At 41.6% G+C, this 20,609-nt stretch overlaps 2 protein-coding genes across 2 annotated transcripts in view; one reads left to right on the forward strand and one right to left on the reverse strand.

Moving 5' to 3' along the window:
- ppp2r3a (protein phosphatase 2, regulatory subunit B'', alpha) overlaps nt 1–2,257 on the reverse strand; it is a 66,683-nt gene extending 64,426 nt beyond the window's left edge. The window contains exon 1 of the mRNA XM_014978973.2: nt 1,651–2,257. The gene's annotated coding sequence lies outside the window, so the exon portion shown is untranslated. The remainder of the gene's footprint in view (nt 1–1,650) is intronic.
- Nucleotides 2,258–13,992: 11,735 nt separating this feature from the next.
- On the forward strand, nt 13,993–19,101 carry nceh1a (neutral cholesterol ester hydrolase 1a). Its single transcript, XM_014979176.2, has 5 exons — nt 13,993–14,245; nt 15,581–15,836; nt 15,973–16,042; nt 16,413–16,584; nt 16,677–19,101. The coding sequence occupies exons 1-5, from the start codon at nt 14,105–14,107 to the stop codon at nt 17,295–17,297; spliced, it is 1,260 nt and encodes a 419-aa protein (XP_014834662.2). The 5' UTR covers nt 13,993–14,104; the 3' UTR covers nt 17,298–19,101.
- Nucleotides 19,102–20,609: the final 1,508 nt, after the last annotated feature.

A 20,609-nucleotide genomic window follows, 5' to 3' on the forward strand; every position in this document is an offset into this window, starting at 1 on the left:
AGTGTGCGTGCGTGCGTGCGTGCGTGCGTGCGTGCGTGCGTGCGTGCGTGCGTGCGTGCGTGACATCTATTCTAGGAGAATTCCAGAGGGGAGACCCTGTGACTGACCCCCACCTTCCAGGTCCTGGCAGGATATCGCCAAACAGCAGGCGCACTTACACATGTGTGTGCACATACACAAACGCTCACCTTATAGGAGGGCTGAAGGTCACATTGGAGCCAAATGAGTTGCATTACAGCACTGCAAGCACAGCATTATTCAAAACAGTAGAAAATTTTCTGATTTCTACTTGGTTTCTGAATATTTATATTTGTCTCTGGTAAAGCTGTTTTTCAAATCCGTTAAGCTCAAACACTGCTGCAAAACTTAAAAATGTATTTATTAATGCAACCACAGAGCTTTTGAAATCTATTCTGATTTCTAAATAAACAACCAAAATACTAAATTAACATATTACAGTTTGATATTCACACTGAGAGGCCTGTCTGTTAAGCATACGACTGCTGGCTAGCTAGCCAACAACATAGCCACCTAGTTACACCTGTGTGGAAAGAAAAGAACAACAAAAAGGGATAATTTTCTCCAAAATTAGAGTTTGCAGCTGGGAATGACTTCACACCTGAGAGGGGAGCATAGTAAATGCAAGTCACAAACCAGTGCGGTTTGCTAACTGCTGTGATGGCTAACTGTTGTTAGCAATGCAAGCTGATAAATAGCATATTTCTCTAATTTAAAACAATGGCAACATGTTTACTGCGCTAAGCGTGTCTGGTTTAAAGAGATAAACCATCAGAAGTGCAAACAAATAGTTAATATTGGCCACATTCCCCACATTTTCGTATGCGCACTGTCAACTTTTCAGATTGAAATTCCAACTTCTTAGGGCGTTTTGAGAAAAAGAGATTGTACTGAGATGTGAATCATTTTCCTCAGTTATCCCACCATGATAATCTCATACCAGCCCAAGCCTACTTTCATGTATAACTGTAGTAGGCTTGTGTCAGCCAGCTGATCAGCAGTGTGCAGGGAGAAGTGAAGCAGGGTTAGCCCTGTATTACTCAATGGAGAAAACTCCAGTTCACACCAACACTGTCTCTGGCAATGCATGAAAAGGACTTTAAACTGCAGGAAGTAGCATGATACAATATCTGTGGTTATAAAACCACAAATTTGTTTTTTGTTTGTTTTTGGGTTTTTTTAACTTAGCGATTAATACCGGCAACTGACTCGTGCTCACTGTCAACCGATTTTCTGGACATCTACTGAAAAAAATAATGCAAAACTGCATCTAAGCAGATTTGTCTTTCCAAAATGAAGTTAGTTTGCCTCTTAAGCTTTGAGCACACTGACTAGAACTACACCACTTGTTGTTAGAGCCCTTCAGGTGCCTCACTACAGGAGTCTTGGCGAAAGAAATCCCAACTTCCTTTCACACAACTGGAGGTTCCCCACTGATGTGAGAGGGCACGAGCGCCCGCGATATGTGCACATATCGCTCAGCGCGCGAGGACCCAAACGTTTAAAAAAAAAAAAAAATTCACACATAAAGCCCAACTGATGTTCCTAAAGGGCACAACACAGCGAGGGAAGCAAGCAAGTTTCCTTAAACAGAGAGCAGAGGAAGCACTCACTCTGACACCATCGTCTTACCTTCCTTCTCCGCGGCTCATTCCTCCTTCAGCCGATTCCCCCAAAAACTCTTGTCACGACGAGGCTCCGCGCTGCCCGCAAAATCAAACCAGCTGCGGCTCGGCAGCCGAGAGAGACTAGACGGAGCAGAGGTTTGCTCCAACACGCAGGAGCTCCGTGTGTGTACGCGTCTCTGTACGTGTGTGTGTGTGTGTGTATGTGTGACAGCTTATGGAGAGAATGAGCAGCGAGAGGAGAACCGGGGAAGTTAGGGGGGAGTTCCCGTCAACAGACCGGCGGGGCGGGGGCTCCAAGAGACTGACGGCCCGGTCGGTTTTTTATTTTTTTTTAATTTTATTTTTTTTTACGTTTACAAATCATTTTTGATGCTCTAAGTGCTACATTCACACTGTAGCTGAATAAAACATGCGATAGATAGATAGATAGATAGATAGATAGATAGATAGATAGATAGATAGATAGATAGATAGATAGATAGAATTATAATTTGTTGTGTTTTCAATATACATATGCAAAGATACTTCACATACAATCCTATTAATGATTTTTTTAAAGTCCCTTAAGAAACTGCAAAAAAATGTCCCAAACCTTAATTATGGGCTGAACTGTACATATATTGTCGAAAAACACACCTTTTTCTCATATCTGCCATCGTGCAACACAAATCGACTGGATTGTTAGCTCAGATGGTTTAAAATTCAAACTAACCCCTTCCAAACTTTCCAGATTATGTTTTATCAGGATTCAAGGGAAGAAAAACAACAATTTCAAAAGGAAGCCAACTATTTACTATTAGAACAGCGGTCAAACTTTTCGAGAGAATAATACCAGAACTCTTCTGATGGCTTCTGAAGCATCTTTATCCAAATATCAGTTTAAAGTACTCAAAGCGATTAAAATGTACTTTCTTACCTGAACCGTTGAATGTAAAACGAAGTATTTTTGTCCAAATGGCAGCGTGTAGCTCTAATTATATCTGCAGAAACAATGTCCTCAGCAGGGCAAGGTTTTGGCAGAAATAACACTCTGGATCATTATTGTCACACCTTTTAATCTAATCGTACTTTTGTAATTAGATTAAGTGTCAGACTGCTAAAGCGCATCTGAAGCAGCATGTAGACAGCTTTCCACCAAATCAGCAGCAAACATCTTCTTATTACAGGGCATGAACTATAATGAGTGGTTTCTATGCTATGAATAATTTGGGTGAAGCTGTTGCCTACGAGGACGTAGTCATTACCGAATAACAATCTAACAGATTTACTTTGAGTGAGATTCATGGCTGAGGTTTTTGTGACAGGCCAGCAAATTGAAATACGCCGTTCGCTCAAGGAATCGGATGTAGCTACGCTGCACAATTAATTGGGGAGGATTGCAATACTGGTGTGCTTAAAACTGGTGTTTCTATGGAGACCAGGTGGTCAGCTTCTCCACTGACTACAGATTCTTACAGCAGGCTGGTTTTCACTGTTAATGTAGACAAGAAAAAGCATTTGTTGTCAAAAATTGGGCTAAGAGTGACACGTCAACCAAGGCCTCCAGTCAAGAATCCTCCTCTATGACATGCTTTCATTTATTTATTTATTTTAGGGATCCTCTGTTTTGCTGACAGACAGTGACAGAAATACTTGCGATCTGACCCTTCTCTGACTCGTCATGTGTGTCTCTATTCTGCATTTCCCATCCACGTCTCCAATCTCTGTTTGAAGAGACAGTGAGGCTGCAGGCTCCACTCGACCGTAACATACCCAGTTTTAGCCGGTGACCTGGGATGAGGAGGAGAAAGAGGAGGAGGAGGAGGAACGGGTCTGAAAACGGGGGTCTGTGGCTGTGTTGCAGACGGTGTGAGGTTACAAATGAATGAGAGTATGACCCTCTGAGGTGGGTTTTTGTTGTTGTTGTTTTTATGCACAGACTCACACCTAAGATCCCCCTTTAAACCCGGCCGGAATGTGTCTCCAGTAACAACATCAACCGTCACAAGGTCCACATCACATGGCACAAACGGTCGCATCAATAGAGTGTGTGTGTGTGTGCGTGTGTGTGTGTGTGGAGGGCCTATTCTTGTGACGGTTTCTGTGTGCGTGCTTCCCACAGGTTAAAAATAAAAACTCTGAGTTAATTGGAGGTAGAGTCTGCCGAACTTTACAGGAAGACAACCAAGAAGTTGTCAGCCAAGCAGTGAAAGAACGAAAAATATCGCAGAGACCTCGACGTCATTTTCTCGGGACCTTAAGGTGTGCATGCCCTCTGTTAAAACACAAGATGTTTGCCTCATTGTTTGTTGCTGTTATCATGTGTGAATCAAGTGCAAAACAAGTGTAAAACAAACCAGTTTATGAAAGGAAGAAAACTGAAAATAAAACATATGAAAACGTAGAACGCTCCAATAAACTGGTTCCATAAATATGCACACTCTCGTACTAAAGCTTTGTCATTTTATCATTTTGGGCCTGTCATTAATTCTTATGGATCTGATTAAGCTAAAATAAAGTTCAACTTGTACGATTTTCTTGATATTTGCTCATCAGCGTCATGCAGCTGAAGTCGTGGTTTACTGATAGCTTACAAAAGAGCAAAACGATTTTAGAGTAAAGGTATCAATCAGGAGAAGGAAAAAAATCCTGCCCCATCAGAGATGGATCATGCCACAGTGAAATCAACCTTAACACGAGTAAAAGTCGGATTCAGACTGGAGTAAAATGAACTCCCCCTATATTATTATCATTCTGCTATTAATTTTGTTTTCACCATACCGTCAGAGAGCAACACAGAGGCACAAAGGACAAGCAACCGTGCACGCACACACTCACTCACTCCTGAGGGAAATTTAGAGAGAGCACTTAACCTAACATGCATGTTTTAGAGTGTGGGAGGAAGACCGAGCACAACAACAGGCAAAAGGAGGAGCATGAAAAGCTGCAGAAAGAGATCCAGCCAGGACTTTCTTGCTGCAGTGAAAATAATTTCAACTGATGATTGCAGGGATTCTGTAAACAGAAAAGGCGATGGAACCGTCACAAATCTGGGTTGTTTGGTGTTCGGTGTAGCTTTTTTTTTTTGTTTTCTTTTTTTTTTGTCCTTGTTCACTCAGTGTAGCTGAGGGCGAGGCTGCTCTGATTGCACCTGACACCAATCGAGCTCATCAATCTGAGACTGGTTGTGTGAGAGCAGCTTCACGATCAGCCATTGTTGTGGTAATTTAGCCTATCCTCTCCGGCGCTGTGGTGAGCTGAAATGATGCCTCATGTTTCTAAACGACTTACATGAATTTTACCTCAAATCTTGACCGGCTGTTTTGTGTTTTCTGACTTAAAAATAAAAAAAAAACACTAATAGAGCCACATTTCAAGTTTCTGTTATTCATTCCTGGTCCTGAAACCATCCACACAACAAATTCTGCAGAGTTGAATCGACACTATGCCGAGTCTATTTGGTCCTTATCAGAATTGGTGTTAATTTAACTCTTACAGAGTTATTTCAAAAGTAGTTTGAGTAGTTCTCACTTTTTTTCAAGTGTTAAAATGACTCATGTTGAAATAACTCTGAAAAGAGTTAAATTAACACCAATTGTGATAAGGACCAAATAGACTTGGCAATTATTTTGCTTATAAAGCAAGGCTTTGTGCAGAACTACATTTGTGGAACAAGAGAATGAAACGTGGTAAATATCACACAGCTCAAAACTGAAGGAAGAAATCATTAGTCCAACTCTCCTTTCATGTTGCAGCTACTGTGGGAGGGTTTTTGTAGGAAATACACATAAGGTTTATATGTGTATTTCCTACACAGGCAGTTGGCCTATCTTCACCTTAGCATGATCTCTTAGAATCGAGTGGCATTGTCACGATGAAAGGTCGCGGTATGGAAATCCTCCTTTAAGATGCAGGCGTCTACAGAAACACTCCCCACAAAATGTGAATTACATTTGAATTCCACATTTTCACCGCATTTTGTTTGCAGGAGTGTTTCACCTTTGTCACGTTCCATAAAAATCGAGGCCTAAAAGCGCACGTGAGCGGGCGGTGATTCATGGAAATTCATAGAAAAAGTGTAAAGCGAGGAACAGAGTACCTGCATCAGCCGACAAAAACAGATCGTATCTCGAGTGAAGCTTATAAGTCAAGCTCACCAGGAACGGTGGAGAAGCGGAGTGGGTGGGGATGAAAGAAAAGTGCTGTGAAAGTGTTGACACATCCCTGACAAAAAGGAACAGGGTGCGTCATTCGGCACCCCGGACGGCCGGTGTGGATGAACAGCGACAGCAAGCATGTGAGAACCCGCCTCCGAAGACCAGGCACCTGGACTGGAGCTTCTGCTGAAAGCAACAGGCGCCAAAAATGTAACATCATCACACATATAGGCAAGAGGACAAGAGGGTCAAACACTTGCGCGCCCACACCCAGGCATAAATATTTGGTGCCTGGCAAGAGTATTTGTATCCATTTCACTTTGTCATGTTGCACACTTAAAGGATACGTGGGTTTCAGCATGTTTTTTGTTTTTTTGTTTGTTTTTTTATAAAATGCATTTCTATTTGACGTTTGCGTTGACAGGTGTCTCCTGACAAAAAGAATCATCTGTGTGTATTTTAATCTCAGACGCACCTGAGATTAAAATAACTCCCTAAACACACACGGAGAAGCACGGTGGTGGCAGCATCATGACGCGGTGACGATGTCGGGAGAAGGAAGCTGGTCAGACGTGGTGAGAAGATACATGAAGTTTATTGTGAGAACGGCCCAGTCAAAGTCCAAAAGCTGCTGAGAATTTGTTGGGGCGGAGTTCAAATGTAATGTTCAGAGTTGCTGTCCGTCCAGTCAGACTGCGGACAGTTCAGTCCCTTCCCTCCACTCGCATCTATTCGCCACTTTTTACGGAGATTTCTCTTAGATAAAATCTCCATATAATACCCCGTAGTCTTGTGGCTGCAGCTCAACAAAGTGTGAAAAACTTCAAGAGCTGTGAACATTTATTTTTTTTTTTTTTTTTGCAAAGCACTGAAAATCCGGCGTGCAGGGCTGAGCTTACTGCTAAACCGAAGTTAATGAAACCCTTGACTGCGTGTGCTCTTGTCACAGGGAGGGCCCCGCGTTCCTGCATCCGTCTGTTTGCACTGCAGCCATCAGCAGGTTTGATGATCTGAGCTTCTCTGTGCCTTTGTGAATGTGGGCTTTCTTCTTTTCTCCTTTCTTTCTTCCTCCTCAGGGAAATGTCAGTAAAAGAAAAAAATAAAAAAAAAGTGGGGGAGAGCTTTATTACAGCCTGCATGATACCAGCTGTTTAAATGCTTCCCTTCTCCAGAAGAAGACACCCCTCTTCCTGTCTTCCAGGCATGTCCTTCAGCGTGCGTGCTTCATGTCCGAATGCTCTGATCCCAATTCGCAAAAAAAAAAAAAAAAAATCCCACACACACTGGAACCATGGATTTTAAAAAAGTTGTGTTTGTGTAATTTGAAAGTAGATGTGGATTCAGAAGAAGTGACACCCTGTCCACCCCCCCCCACCCCTTCCTTCCCCTCTTTCCGCATACACAAACACCACATGTCTGACTATCTGTGTGTGTGCGTGCGTGTGTGTGTGTGTGTCTTCTCTGATTGCCGCCGACTGCAACACTCTCACCCTCTCACCACCGCAACAGCTGTCTCTTGTCAGTGTCGCCGCGCAGCAGCTGAGGACGTACAGGGAGGGGTGCAGAGAGCACGTTTAACAGCCCCGGTTCTGGTCGAGGGGGCTGGAAGTGGGAGTTTGGGGGTGGGGGAGTTGGTTACCAGAACATCAGGATTGCATTTGGAACTAGAGAGAAGGGCTCGTGGGAGCGGAGGGCCCGAGGGCGTTGGCTTGGAAGTAGGAGGTCACCGGAGCGTGCTTGTTCATCTGCGTTCATTCTCCTGTGTGTCCAACCACCAGGTTGGTGGAAAACATAGCTTTTGTTTGTCATTTTTTCTTTTTTTTTCTTTTGGGAAGCCTGCAAAAGAGGTGCATGCCTTGGGGGGGTAAAGGTCAGGACAGAGGCATGCAGTTGTCTACATCGATGCGACACGCAACCTTTGAACCCTCTCTGCCCGGGCCATCTGCCGGCGTGATGCCTTTTCTAATCTTCTGGGTGGTTAAACCGATGCAGGGTCCGCCACCTCTGCATCCCCGGCAGACCAGTGAGAAACAGAAAAAGAAGATGCAGCAGGGAGAAAACATATTGTGAATGTGTGCTTTTTTCCCCTCAGTAAATATGTGTCTAACATCCAAGCATACAAAGAAATCAACATAGATTATTTGGTGGGAAATTTTATTTTAAGGCAACATCTGCTGGTCGTGTTGTTATGTCTTTATGCAGGAGACTGGAAACGCCGTCGACATCTTTTACAACAAAAAGTTGTGTCTTGAAACAAACTATTTGCTTTTACATATTGTAACATGCGATAGTTTGAAAAGAATACATATCTTTAGAAGCCAGCAAAGCAGCCAGTTTTAATTGGAACTGATGATTGTTTTATAAGTACTGACAAATTTTTCTTGTCTTTCTATGATTTTTCGCAGCTTATTCCTGTCTTCAGTACCGGTCCACTTTGTGATGCCACTTTTCTATCGGTTTCGTCGTATGTGTGGATTGCTTGGGTTGTTACCGACATCAGGTGTGACTTTCATGGTTTTTTTTTTTTTTATTTTATTTTATTTTCCTACTATGTAAGCTGGTTCTCAGCTGTCATGGAAAGATTTAGTTATAAAAAGGAAGGGAGGAGTTTACCAGTAAATGGAGAGGAAAGACCGAATCTGATGGCATATTCAAAGCTTTCACCTGGCAAGCACCAGACCGCTGCTGATTCTCACATTCACGTGAAAAACAAGGTTTTTAATTGATTCCTAATTAGTCGGAGTTCACGTTTGGCCCTGGCAGTTCTGTGCATGCATTTAGTCCAGTAAAAGAGATTCAGAAAATCTAATGTTTCTTTTCTTTTTTCTCTGCACACGACGTTACATGAGCTAATGGCAAACCAACGATTTATGTAGTTATGTAAAGAAGACAAGTTATTTAATTTACAGTTACTCGGTGCACACCTTGCACAAACACAGACAATTTCTGCTCTTCTTTCAGATATAAAACCTTGTTTTGCTTTTGAAATAAAATAAAAACCGGGTGTCTCTTCCAAAATGGCGCCTGCGGTGTTGTTTGAACAGAGTAAGCACCACTTGTTTGTGATATTCCTGAATGTTTTGACACTCTATTATCACCCTGTGTTGCGTTGGTTAGTCACTACTACATGTATCATATTGTTTGTATGGTGTGTGTGCAAAAAAAACGAAACAAATTCATGTAAGCAGTTATATGCTCAAAATCTGACAAATACAAAAAAAAATGCCACTCCCTTATGACAAGAACTTTTTTCATTTTTAAGGACTTTGTTGACTTTTGCAATTTTGTGTAGCTAGGTTTACGCCTGCTGAGCTCCATTCGGAAAAGTGGTGCAAAAATACAATCACCTAAACTCTATGACACCTTACTAAACACTGCCTTCAAGGATTAAAATATAGACTCCTGCAGATTCTTTCTAAATACCCACAGGTGGGTGTCTGCTGGAGAAATGTAGCAGCAAAAAAGACAATTTGGAACGTTACATTGTTTTGTCCAATCTGCTTTTATCAGTTTTCTAAAATAATTTTTTTTTTTAAACCGACTGTTTCTTGGCATAAGAGAGTGATGAAACCTTTTATCTTGCTGTCTAATTTAGAGCTGTTTCAAGTTGGCCAGAAATATGACGACTGGCTTCCTCCCTTGCAAAACAAAAAAAAAGAAAAAGTGTGACATCCTGTGTTAATTTATTATCTGACTGAAATATTATCTGGGATGGTGTGAAATATTAAAGTATTCCTGCCACTATTTGTCACATTGAAACCACAAACTTCTTTATTGTTATTGGAATTCAGTTTGATGAGCCAATCCAAGGTAGTGCGTATTTGTAAAATTTAAGGAAAGTAACCCTTTCGTGCATGAATTGTGACACTTTTTGTCAGGATTTTTTTCTTAATTTTCTTAAGGCATATAAAAAAAAATGTAGCAAAAAAAATATTTTAAAAAAATAATTTTAGGTGATGAATTGTAATTTTCTTCAAATACAAAGTTGTTTGAAAAAAACAAAAACATCAGTAATATTGTTCTTTAGGGGTTATCTGATCATTTCTTTACCTGTCAGAGTCGTCTACAGCAGAAGGAGGGACCGGGTCGGTGGGCGTGCTTTTTTGTCTGTTGGCCATATTGGATTTAACAAAAATAATTTATTGCATTTGCAGCTGATGGCCAGTAGTTGATAGTGTGTTTTATGATGCATTAGTGTCCACTTCAGTGGTCTGTGTGCTTTTATAACATAAAAATCCACAAGAAGCACAAGAAAATGACTTTTAGATCGCTATCCACTGTAGTGACCGCTATGCATGAAAGGGTTAAGACTGAAAAAGTGTTTACAATATCTAAAGTGTGACATGCTTTTGTGTTCACCCTCTTTTTATTCTTTTGACCTAAAATAAAATTCTGTGTGACTGGTTTCTTTTCAAAAGTCAACTCAGTAGCCGTCAGAGAGCAACAGAACCAGAACCAAACACAGAGAGGCAGCTTTCAGTTTCTGTGCTCCTCTAATCTGGAAGAATCTCCCAGAAAACAGCAAAACAGCTGGAACACCGAGTTCCTGTAAGTCAAGGCTAAAACCTCGGGCCTGTTTAGAGCTGCTTTCGATTAGCAGTAAGTGGATTATATTTGCTGTATATTCGTTAGATGCTTTTGACGATGGCATCTGACAAAAAAACAAAATCATGTTTATTGCTTGTTTATTGTATGATTTTGTTGAAATAATCAAAAGTAGTGTTAAAAATCTGGTTGTAACAGGACAAAATGGAGAAAATCAGGAGACGTGGATCCTTTGGTCTCTCATGCTGATGCGTCGCATGTCAATCATCTAATCACACAGAAACTCGAATGAAAATCCCCTGGTCTTTTGCTCGACTTTCCTACTGGAGCATACAAACGGAAGCATTTTCACCGAATGCGAGCCTTCACTTGTTTTATTGTTTCTCTGGAGCCGAAGTAGTCAGTAAAAGCTCATATCTGCTGCACTTTGTTTGGAATGAACATAACTATTTGTAATCAGTAGCAGTTTTTGCATGAATAGGCCCTTCAACTAAATCCTGTAGTGGGCTAAAGAGCACTTAAGATTGTCTCCCTATTGTTAAGGGGCAACTACAATTGAGCGCAGATGCACACAAGAAAAGGAAAAACTTCATTAAAGGAGCAGCTGACGGATAATTTTTTTGTATCATAGTGAGACGCTCGAGAGGGAAAATATTTTCTCATTATCCCTATGACACACTGTGATGATGCACAGTAAATCTTTGATTCATCCATCTGTCATCCCTGCAGCTGTATACACACAACAACCGACTGATTCCTATTGGGAATTGCCTGAAAATCTCTCTCTCTCTCAACGAACTTGAGGACATCCTTGATTTCACATCAGCCACATAATGTGTGTGTGTGTGTGTGGGGGGGGGGGGTGTGTGTGTGTGTGTGTGTAAATGATCCTCCCAGGAGTGTCTGCGCTGGAGTATATTTAGTTAGCTTGTAATTTCTCTCTCGCAGAAGTCTGTTATAAAACCTAATTTGCATTCTGGTTGGGTCCTGTTTCCTCTTGGAACGCCTTTAAAATCAGAATAGCAGGAGCTGTAACTCTTGGAGGCATCTGAAGGCAGAGTCGGAGCAAAGGGGCCTTGCAGTGAGACGGGGACCGCCTGAAATGCAAAACCTCCGTTTCTGCCTCGTGTGTTCAGTCAAGTTCAGTGACCATAAGTGTAATTCCAGTCAGCGTCACAAGAGAGGGGCCCCATCTCTGCCCTCCATACCGCAGACCGTGAGGAGATGCCAAGCCAACACGCAGTAGGGAGGAGGGTGGCAGGAAAGGGAATATTTTAATGCACACATCCCCCCCCCACCCACCCACTCCACACAAATGCAGATACTCTAGAAAATGATCTATATCAAGTTTGCATTCCAAGTTTTCCTGCTGACACTGATTCAGAGTGGCTTGTTGAAAGTGGTAAAGTGTGGCGTTTGTGATATTTACGTGGGTCAGCAGCACCGACCGGGCGAGGAATTTTAAACGTCGAGATGGCTGGAAAAAAAAATAGAAAAAAAAGAAAGAAAAGAAAAAGGTTTGGAGTTTTATGCGTCACCAGTGTGACAACTGGAAAAAGATGAACCAATTCTGCAGGATGCTCGGTTTCGTGATCCTTCGCCGAACATCTACTTCTCCATAATCTGAGTCATTCAGAACAAGAAATGAGACCGAGTTACATCAGAATCAGAATAGTAAAAAAAAAAAAAAAAAAAAAAAAACTCACAAAAGCCATTTTGTTTTTCCATTTTCACACAAATTTAGCGTTGAAATGTTCTGCTTCAGGGATGCTAGGTGAGAAATTTTACTTACTTTAACTTTTTTTTTTTTTTTCATTTATTTATGCCTTTCTGACAGCTCCACTCTGATTTTTCTACAGTCTCCTACTCTATCACGGTCTGGAAGTCTAGCGGCTTTGTTTTGGAAACCCATCTCAACCCAGAGGGTCAGATCCTCACCCAGTGCTGTGCTTATTTTGACACGAGGCCCCCAGGGGCCGGCCGCGGCCATCGTTGAGCCGTGGGAGAAAACGGGGAGATAAATAGGACATGGAGACAGACTGCCAGACAAATGACACTGAAGCTCTTTTTGAACTTGTCCCCACTGTTATCTCCAGGGTTGCTCCGCTGCGCAGATCCATTTCTTTATGGGACTGCGAAACAGATTTAGAACAATTTTATTTATTTTTTTTTAAATGAGCTGGTGAGTGTTACACCACGTTTTAATGAGGCTGTCATTCATCCTCCCTGTCTGCAACATCCTTCGTTTAAATTCGGGCCAGGCGCCGTTTTTTTCTCGTGTTTCCTGTGTCCGATTGTCGCTGCGACCGATTTACAGTAAAGAAAACTTACAAAGACAGTGTAATCCAACACTGACTCATGAAAAACAAAAAACAAAACAAAACAAAACAAAAAAACAATAAAGCTAGCCTGAAGTTTTGTTGTTCTTTTGCGATCTCAACTGAACGCTGTCTTCAATCCTTTAATAGGAACTTTAGGTTTTCAATAGGATGTTAAAAACATCCTATTGAATGTACGGAAGCCCTCTCGGGTTCCGTACATTTTTACACCTGAGATTCTAAATTTATTTCCATTTTTCCTGCTGAATCTTTGTGCGGCATTTTAAACCGCTTACAACTAAATTCTGTTAAAGACTTGAACATCTTTCACTCAAGCCGACTCATTTTGAGCAGCTTTAGGCCTAACGTTAACCCTTTCCAAATGACCCCATTAATACGTGTACATCCTTTTGACATACTAAAATCAGTTTTGGTGCTCGTCAAGGTTTTGAAATACTTCTTTTTATTGCCTTTGCAGTTAGAGTTCTTATGGGAGCTTCATTTTAGATCAAATTCTCCATGTTGTGGCTTTCTTTACATTGGCAAATTTTATAAGAATACTTTAAATAAATACGTTAAATACTTTCACATTTACCAACACTACTACTCTATGATGAAGAACCAAACAAATTCAAATGACTTAAGGCTCAGCTCGTCTCTTGCTTCGTCCTATCTGCAGCCCAACAGCGCCTCTATGTGGTCAAAAAGTATTTTACACGTTTTCATTTCCCACGTCTTTTTTCCCCCAAGAAACTTTATTTAACAATTGGCAAGCATACAACAAACAAACGAATGAAGAACATAGAACACAGCATCTACACGAATAAACAAACATTGGTGTTAATGTGACAAATACTCTCTTAGTGCCTTTTTGTCTGTGGTCTGCTATTGATTTAACATTGGTTCACATCCTTAAGAAAAAGAAGAAGGGGTTTTAATTTAAAGACATGTATGAGCAAATTTAGGGGGGGAAAATTAACTGAAACATTTACATGGAAACACTCCTCAAAATATTAATAAACATGCTAAACTCTTCCCCCCAAAAAAAACTACGTATGAAATTGAAGTGCCAAGAAAAGCGTTTATGTCTCTTTTCAAGTTTTATCGCATAATGCTGTCATTACAAACACCCCAGAAACAAACGTGTTTCTACACTGTCTCTTCAAAGTAAAAGCCTTAACGATGTAGCGTTTTCTTAGTTACAGAACCATCACTACGTGTTAAGACAATTACAAAAAAAAATTATATATATTGCTTTATTTCATATGTATAAGAATACATTTCAAAAACTTACCCGAATGTATCCTCTCCCGAAATAAACCCCTTCATATGAAAGGCTTCGAGCGGAAGTACCTGTGCCTCCTCCAGCCCCAAACAAATGAAGCGTGTGGGACTTACGTCTGGGTCCCAGCAGCCTGTGGGACACCGAGGACATTGACGCCGAGGGACAGAGCGAGAGATGGGGCTGAAGGCAGTGGTTGTTACGGTGCTGCTGGCCGCAGCGCTCTCCTACTACGTTTACAACCCGATGCCTGATGCCATCCAGGAGCCCTGGAAGCTGATGGCTGTGGATGCTGCGTTCAGGACCGGCGTCAACCTGGTAAGAGAAGATGCGCTCCCTGCCTTCTGAGGCTGCAAGCAGAAATGTGAGGCTTCCATTCATTAATATATATCTTGTTGCTACATTTTTTTTGTTATGCTTTAAATAAATGGCATTAGATTTTTTTTTTAATGCTCAGCCACTGAACTTTTCCCTGCTTTTGATAACAGTATCAGCTGCACTTTGACCTGCCTGAGAGTAGGCATCAAGTCATATTTTTCGCTGACATTTTTTGCTGCTGTTGCGCAGTTAAATTGTGCTTTCGTGTTTTATTTACTGCAACCTATTTTCAGCGTGCATCTTTAGTTAGAACAAATTCACCCCAGTGTGGACTAAGAAATGCAATGTTTATGCAGGAACAGTGCAATTTTGAACTGTAGCAATATTTGTCTCAGTGCAAAGCTGCAAAGTCACTCTGAATTTCACCTTTGCTCCATGTTGTGAAATTCACTGTCCAGGCAGAGGAACATCGGGATTGGCTAACTAGCTGAGGTTTCAAAGAAGCACACGTGTCTATCTTTTGCAGAAGAGTTTAGTGTTGCACTTCACCTTGTGTCAATAAATGAGGCAAAAGTTAAGACTTTGTAGAGGAGATAAGGAGATGAAGTTGATTTACATTGCATTGGTAAATGTTTCAATGTTCTGCTTTTTTTTTTTTTCATTTAACAGCAGCAAAATTCCAGCCATTTTGTTTCCTAGACAAACAGAAATTAGTGCATGATTAGGAAACTGATGGGAAATTATACTGAATTATTTCACATTTTTAAACAAATAATCCAGTGTGACATGGATTGTTATGTGTTCAACCTTTTATTTACCCTGACACCATCAAATAAAATCTACTGCAAACAACCGCTCTGTTGCTAATTTGATTGATAATTTTCAGGATTGTTGTGTTTTTTTAAGCACTTTTGATGAGCAGAACATGGGCGCTTCTTTCCATCCTAAATGCGGTGGAAGCAGTAAGAGTGTACTTAGTTGTTTCGTTTTTGTTTTTCAAATTGACCACAGCCGTATTTTGTGAAGCCAATGCAGGGTGAAAGAGAAAATATTTCCTTTTAAATAAAATAAAGCAAAGATCGCTGTTCATATCTTTCATGTTTAAGAATCGGAACCTCATGTACCGACTCTTAACTCAGTCCCTGCCAAAACAGGCGCCTAATGGCATTCATGCAGGACAAGTATTGAGACAGTCTGTGGGACAAAGGGCAGACGATCCATGACAACAGAGGTCACTGAGTCAGATGTCTTTGCCTGTTAACGGCCTCCATCATCTGTTCTTTTCATCTAATCCATCCAAAAATTTTTTGTGTGTGTGGGTCTCACTGTCTTCAGGCTGCTTTGAAATACCACCTGGGTATCGACCATTACATCACATCATTCAGACGCACGATGCAGGGCTTCGACTCGACGATGGTGGCGCTCCTGGGCTCCAGGTCTCCTGCGGGGGTTGTCCCAGGCGTGAAGGTCAGCGACATCACCTTCGCCGGCGTCCCCGTGAGGGTTTACGAGCCGCCGGCCGGAGGGGAGGGTCACCTGAGGAGAGGCCTGTTGTATCTCCACGGAGGTGGCTGGGCCTTTGGCAGTGGCAGTGAGAATTTATTTTTTATATATTTACAGCACCTTGGCTCCTTCAGCAATCACCACAAATCAGTTAAGAAAGGTTTACTTTTATACATATTTAAAAAAAAAAGCTTTATCTGGAAAATATTGTCCTCTTTCCTTAGAGATGGGTGCATATGATAAAGTGGGCCGCATGATTTCTGATGAGCTCAACACCGTGGTAGTCTCAGTTGAGTAAGTTTATCTCTTCTTCTGACTCTATACTGTGTACCTTGTAGGCGACACACTGCAAGACCTCCAACTGGAGGTGAAGTGCGTTGCAACAGCATCTAAATCCCCTGAACTCTTTCTCGCAGTATTTTGCTTCTTTGAGTATATGGACAAACTCAAAGAGGCACATACTTGTGAAGGGGAAGAAAAATGACGCATGCTTTTCAAAATTGTCAAGGAGCAACAACGCAGTGGTTGGAATAAAACAATATTCTTCTGTTCAAGTGGGGCTATGAACTCTTTAGAAGCAGGTTTGTTGCGACAAAACCTCACTGTTATTCGGTGAGGTTCAAGTGACGCTAACTCTTAAGACTGTCTCCGAACGTGTGTGTAGTTATCGTCTGTTTCCAGAGGTCCTCTTCCCAGAGCCGTTTTTAGACTGCGCCGCTGCTGCCAAACACTTCTTATCTCCAGAGGTTCTGGACAAGTACGCCATCGACCCCGAGCGTGTTGCCGTGTCAGGAGACAGCGCTGGAGGAAATCTGGCCGCCGCCATAGCTCAGGAGGTACTCGCAGAACCCAGGATCTCGGATTCATGCGACACAGCAGCTGCAAGCTCGTATGAAATTTACATTTCTGAGTGTCTGTGTTTCTCCAGGTTGCTACGGATGACAGTGTGCCTGTGAAATTCAGTGTCCAGGCTTTGATTTACCCAGTGCTCCAGGCTCTGGATTTCAACACACCCTCCTACGTGCAGAACCGGAATATGGCCATCCTTCCTCGCCAAGTCATGGTCCAGTTCTGGCTGCAGTACCTCGGCGCCGACATCTCCCTGCAGCCCCAGCTCATAGCGAACAACCACAGCGCCCTGCAACACTCGGTCCTCACCCCAGAGCTGAGGTCTCGGCTGGACTGGACCTCGCTGCTTTCTCAGAAGTTCAAGAAAAGCTACAAGCCTGTCGTCGCGGAGAGAGACTCTCATGGGCTTCTGAAGAAAATACCGGGGTTGCTGGACGTGCGATCGTCGCCTCTGCTGGCCGGACCGGAGGTGCTGGCCAAATGTCCTCGTGCGTACATTTTAACGTGCGAGTTCGACGTGCTGAGGGACGACGGGCTGATGTACGCCCGCCGTTTGAAGGACGCTGGAGTGTCGGTCACCAGCGACTACTACGAGGACGGCTTCCACGGATGTCTGAGCTTCACCAGCTGGCCGTTGGACTTCGATGTGGGGAAGAGGGCGCTGAGGAACTACATGACCTGGCTGCAGAACAACTTATAGCTTTAACGTACACACCCACCGAAGTCGAGAACGGACGTTTCCGTTGAAACTTTTTCCAGTTTTCTCGAGATACGGACTTAATTTCCCCAATGGTTTTCAAACACATCTAGTTTTCGCAAGATCAAAAGGTGATTTGTATGCGTGTTAAACATGATTCCATCCCTCAAATGTATGCCACAATGGCATGCATTAGAAGATAACTCATCTCGAGAAAACCATTGGCAAGAAGTATATGTGGGAAAAGGTTCGCTCTCAACTTCCGTATGCGCTTGACCTTGCTGTGTAAAATTGGTCTTACCGAAGGGCTTGCACCTTTTTTGTCTTTGTTCAAAAATGTACAATCCAAGCTCAGGGCCTGGACATGAATGGAAATCCAAACTTTGTACAAGTGAAATTTATAGTCTGCAGACTTTTAGTCACCATCAGCAGTCCAACACTGTAACCAGCTAAGCAATGAATAAAGAACTTTTCCATAAATTAATCAGCTGTAAAACACATAAATGAATGAATATCTAAAAGTATTTAGACATTTGATGCCAAGCATATAAGATTAATTCCTTTCGATGTCGTTTGTCTCAGAGTACTATGCAACATCTGATGTCCTACATTTGCAGCTATTGCCATTATCACCAAGTCTCACATATGACCAAAACTTTATCATTCATATCTAAAGAAAAATGAAAACGTTGTTTACCTTAACTGTAATCTGTGTCATTACCAGCTCTCTTTATGTAAACAATACCAAGTCTTGGTCAAAGTGAATTATCTTGACCCTCAACAATCACAAGCAGATTGCACTTAACCTTTTACGACATGTATTGCACTTGGTTTGAATCGGTTTGTGGGTTTTTTTTGATTGGCTAAGCAGTGGCTTGCAGTAGTATCCACGTCCCTTGAACTTTTATGACCCGCCTTCCACTGTGTCTTTAGTGGCTCCGTTTCTACCAACTTTGCATGTAAGATTTTTTTTTTCCTTTTACATAATAGTTACTGCACAGTGAACGTAGGTCTGGGCTTTGACTGGGCCATTCTAACACAAAAATATATATTGATTGAATCCATTCCATTGTATCTCAGGCTGGAAGGATGTCTAAGAGTTGTTATTCCTTGGTCTTCATGGTGCCGAGTCCGTTACACGACTGCACTTACTAATAAAATGACGCACATGTAACCTCTTATTTACAAATCAGTTGACTTCTCAATGCAACTGGTTGTAATGGATTTCATTTAGGGGTATCCGATTAAAAAGGGTTAAAGACGACACACCTTTCAGATTTTTATTTGTTAGAAAATATTTAAAAATCACACATTTTTACCCCCTTTTCACATGTATGTGCTGCTCTGTGTCAGATATAAAATGTGACAAATGGGAGAAAACATGAAAAAGTGTCAAGGGTATGAATAGTTTTGCAAATCACTGTAAATGTCAAAAAAAAAAAAAAAAAAAAAAAAAAAAGAGAGACTGCATTTGACAGGGATTTTTGTCCATTCCTAACACTCCTGCAATTACCAACGGTGCTTTACGGTAATTTTTAAAAAGGTGTTTCTCCAAGTAGAATAATTTCAATGTCTTTAAACAGTGTTGTATTTTTACAAGTCTGAAATTAAGAAATGTCTCAGATTTATGAGTACGTAAATAAAATTTTTTAATCCACATACATACCCCTTGCTATGCAGCAAGCCTTCATTAATCCGATATCAAGATTTTGGGGTTTATATTACAAGTTTATGCTTTGTGTGTTTGCCTGGTTTTCAATAACGAATGCTTGAATTAAAGGATTGAATAAATGAATGAATAAATGAATGCTATGTGGAGTTTTTTGTTCAAATAATGAGTCCGTAAAAAAAGGAATACTTCATTTAAAAGAGAGTACAACAGCGCCCCCTGTTGGATATAAAGAAACCTACGCCTTCTAATTTATGTACCACATTGGGTGATTCACAACTAAAAAAAAAAGCAACAAAGTATGGAGTTGTATATTTTACATGTACTTGTGTGAAAGTGTTTTGTTCCTTTACTTAAATTCACTTAGAAACTTTTAGGTGTTTTTTTTTTTTTTACAAAAATGTTAGAAACAGACAGAATTGTCGCATCTATCTCAACTCCTGTTATACCAATCAGTCATCTGCTTTTACCAATAACATAAATGGACAATATTTGAATTTCCTGTAAACCAGAATTAATTAGGTTGAAATGAATAAACGTCATTACTCTTCAAAGCATTGCTTCTTCCCGCGGGGCGGCTACTGTCACTGATATAATCACCTCTTTGACAATTATCGGCACACCCCGTGCTCTGCTTTTCGGCTCTACTGTTTGTTTTGACTGTGAGCCGATGAGCAGCTGTTGTCCTCGTTCAGGAATTTAGGGAGATTCCACACTCGGAGGGAGTCAGGGAGGGGAAGCCTTTGGGGCAGAAAAAAAGAGGAGTGGAGGTCAGGAGAGGGTGGATGGAGCATCCTCGATTGTCTTCGAGGTATTATAATCCGCTTTGGGGGTGAAATAAAGCTGGTTCGTTCTCTCCATTTTTCAACCAGGCTACAAATTTGCATTGAACTTTATTTTTGGGCCTTTTTTTTTTCTTAACAGACTCCGTTGTGTCGAGTCAGGAAAATCAGGACAAAGTACTGCAACTCCAGTCGCACAGGAAGTGGGCGGCCTCCAGTGCAACGTGAGGGTGAGGAAGTTCATCTAGTAACAAGGCGAAGAAGGCAAAACTGAAAACTAAAGGAAAATGTATTGTGATAACAAAAATAGCTAGTATACAGGAATAACAAGCAAAATGAAACGTCTGAAAAGAAGCTAAACGCATATTAGACATATAAAAGTTGGACTAAAACTCTTAAAACTCAGTAACCCTGCTCTACTTGGTCCAATGGAGTCGGGGCAACATGCAAAGTTTTATAAGGGCCTCACAACAGTTGCGATCCTCTGGATTGGGGGTGGTGGGGGTCATGGTGAGCATCTGCTCCTGCCTGTTTAACCTATGACTCAATCACACAGCATCAGCATTAAGCATGTTGGATCTGTCGGTTTCCGTTACTCTACCACACATCAAAGACATTGATCTGGCTACTGATGTTGCACTGCTGCTATTTTGAGCACAAACGCATGCTTGTGCTGATATGTGCAAGTCCTCACTGGAAAGATAAAGGAAGGATGTCTGACCGCAAAACTCCTCGATGAACCCGTCTTGCTACCGACCCGTCCAGGAACAGAGCCAGACCACTTGGGATATCTCACCTGTGTTCATTTCTCAAGCTGGAGTCCTTTTTTTTTCTCTCCTTTTCTATGACTGATGTGTGCAAAGT

Source organism: Poecilia mexicana, unplaced genomic scaffold, assembly GCF_051168715.1.
Source record: "Poecilia mexicana isolate PSO_F unplaced genomic scaffold, ASM5116871v1 scaffold_22, whole genome shotgun sequence".
NCBI lineage: Eukaryota > Metazoa > Chordata > Actinopteri > Cyprinodontiformes > Poeciliidae > Poecilia > Poecilia mexicana.

Bases quoted from the DNA above. Each gene is read 5' to 3' on its own strand.
- nceh1a (XM_014979176.2), top strand. From the start codon at position 14,105: ATGGGGCTGAAGGCAGTGGTTGTTACGGTGCTGCTGGCCGCAGCGCTC. The intron at 14,246-15,580 runs GTAAGAGAAGAT...CACTGTCTTCAG, and splicing joins TCAGGACCGGCGTCAACCTG to GCTGCTTTGAAATACCACCT. The intron at 15,837-15,972 runs GTGAGAATTTAT...CTCTTTCCTTAG, and splicing joins CTGGGCCTTTGGCAGTGGCA to AGATGGGTGCATATGATAAA.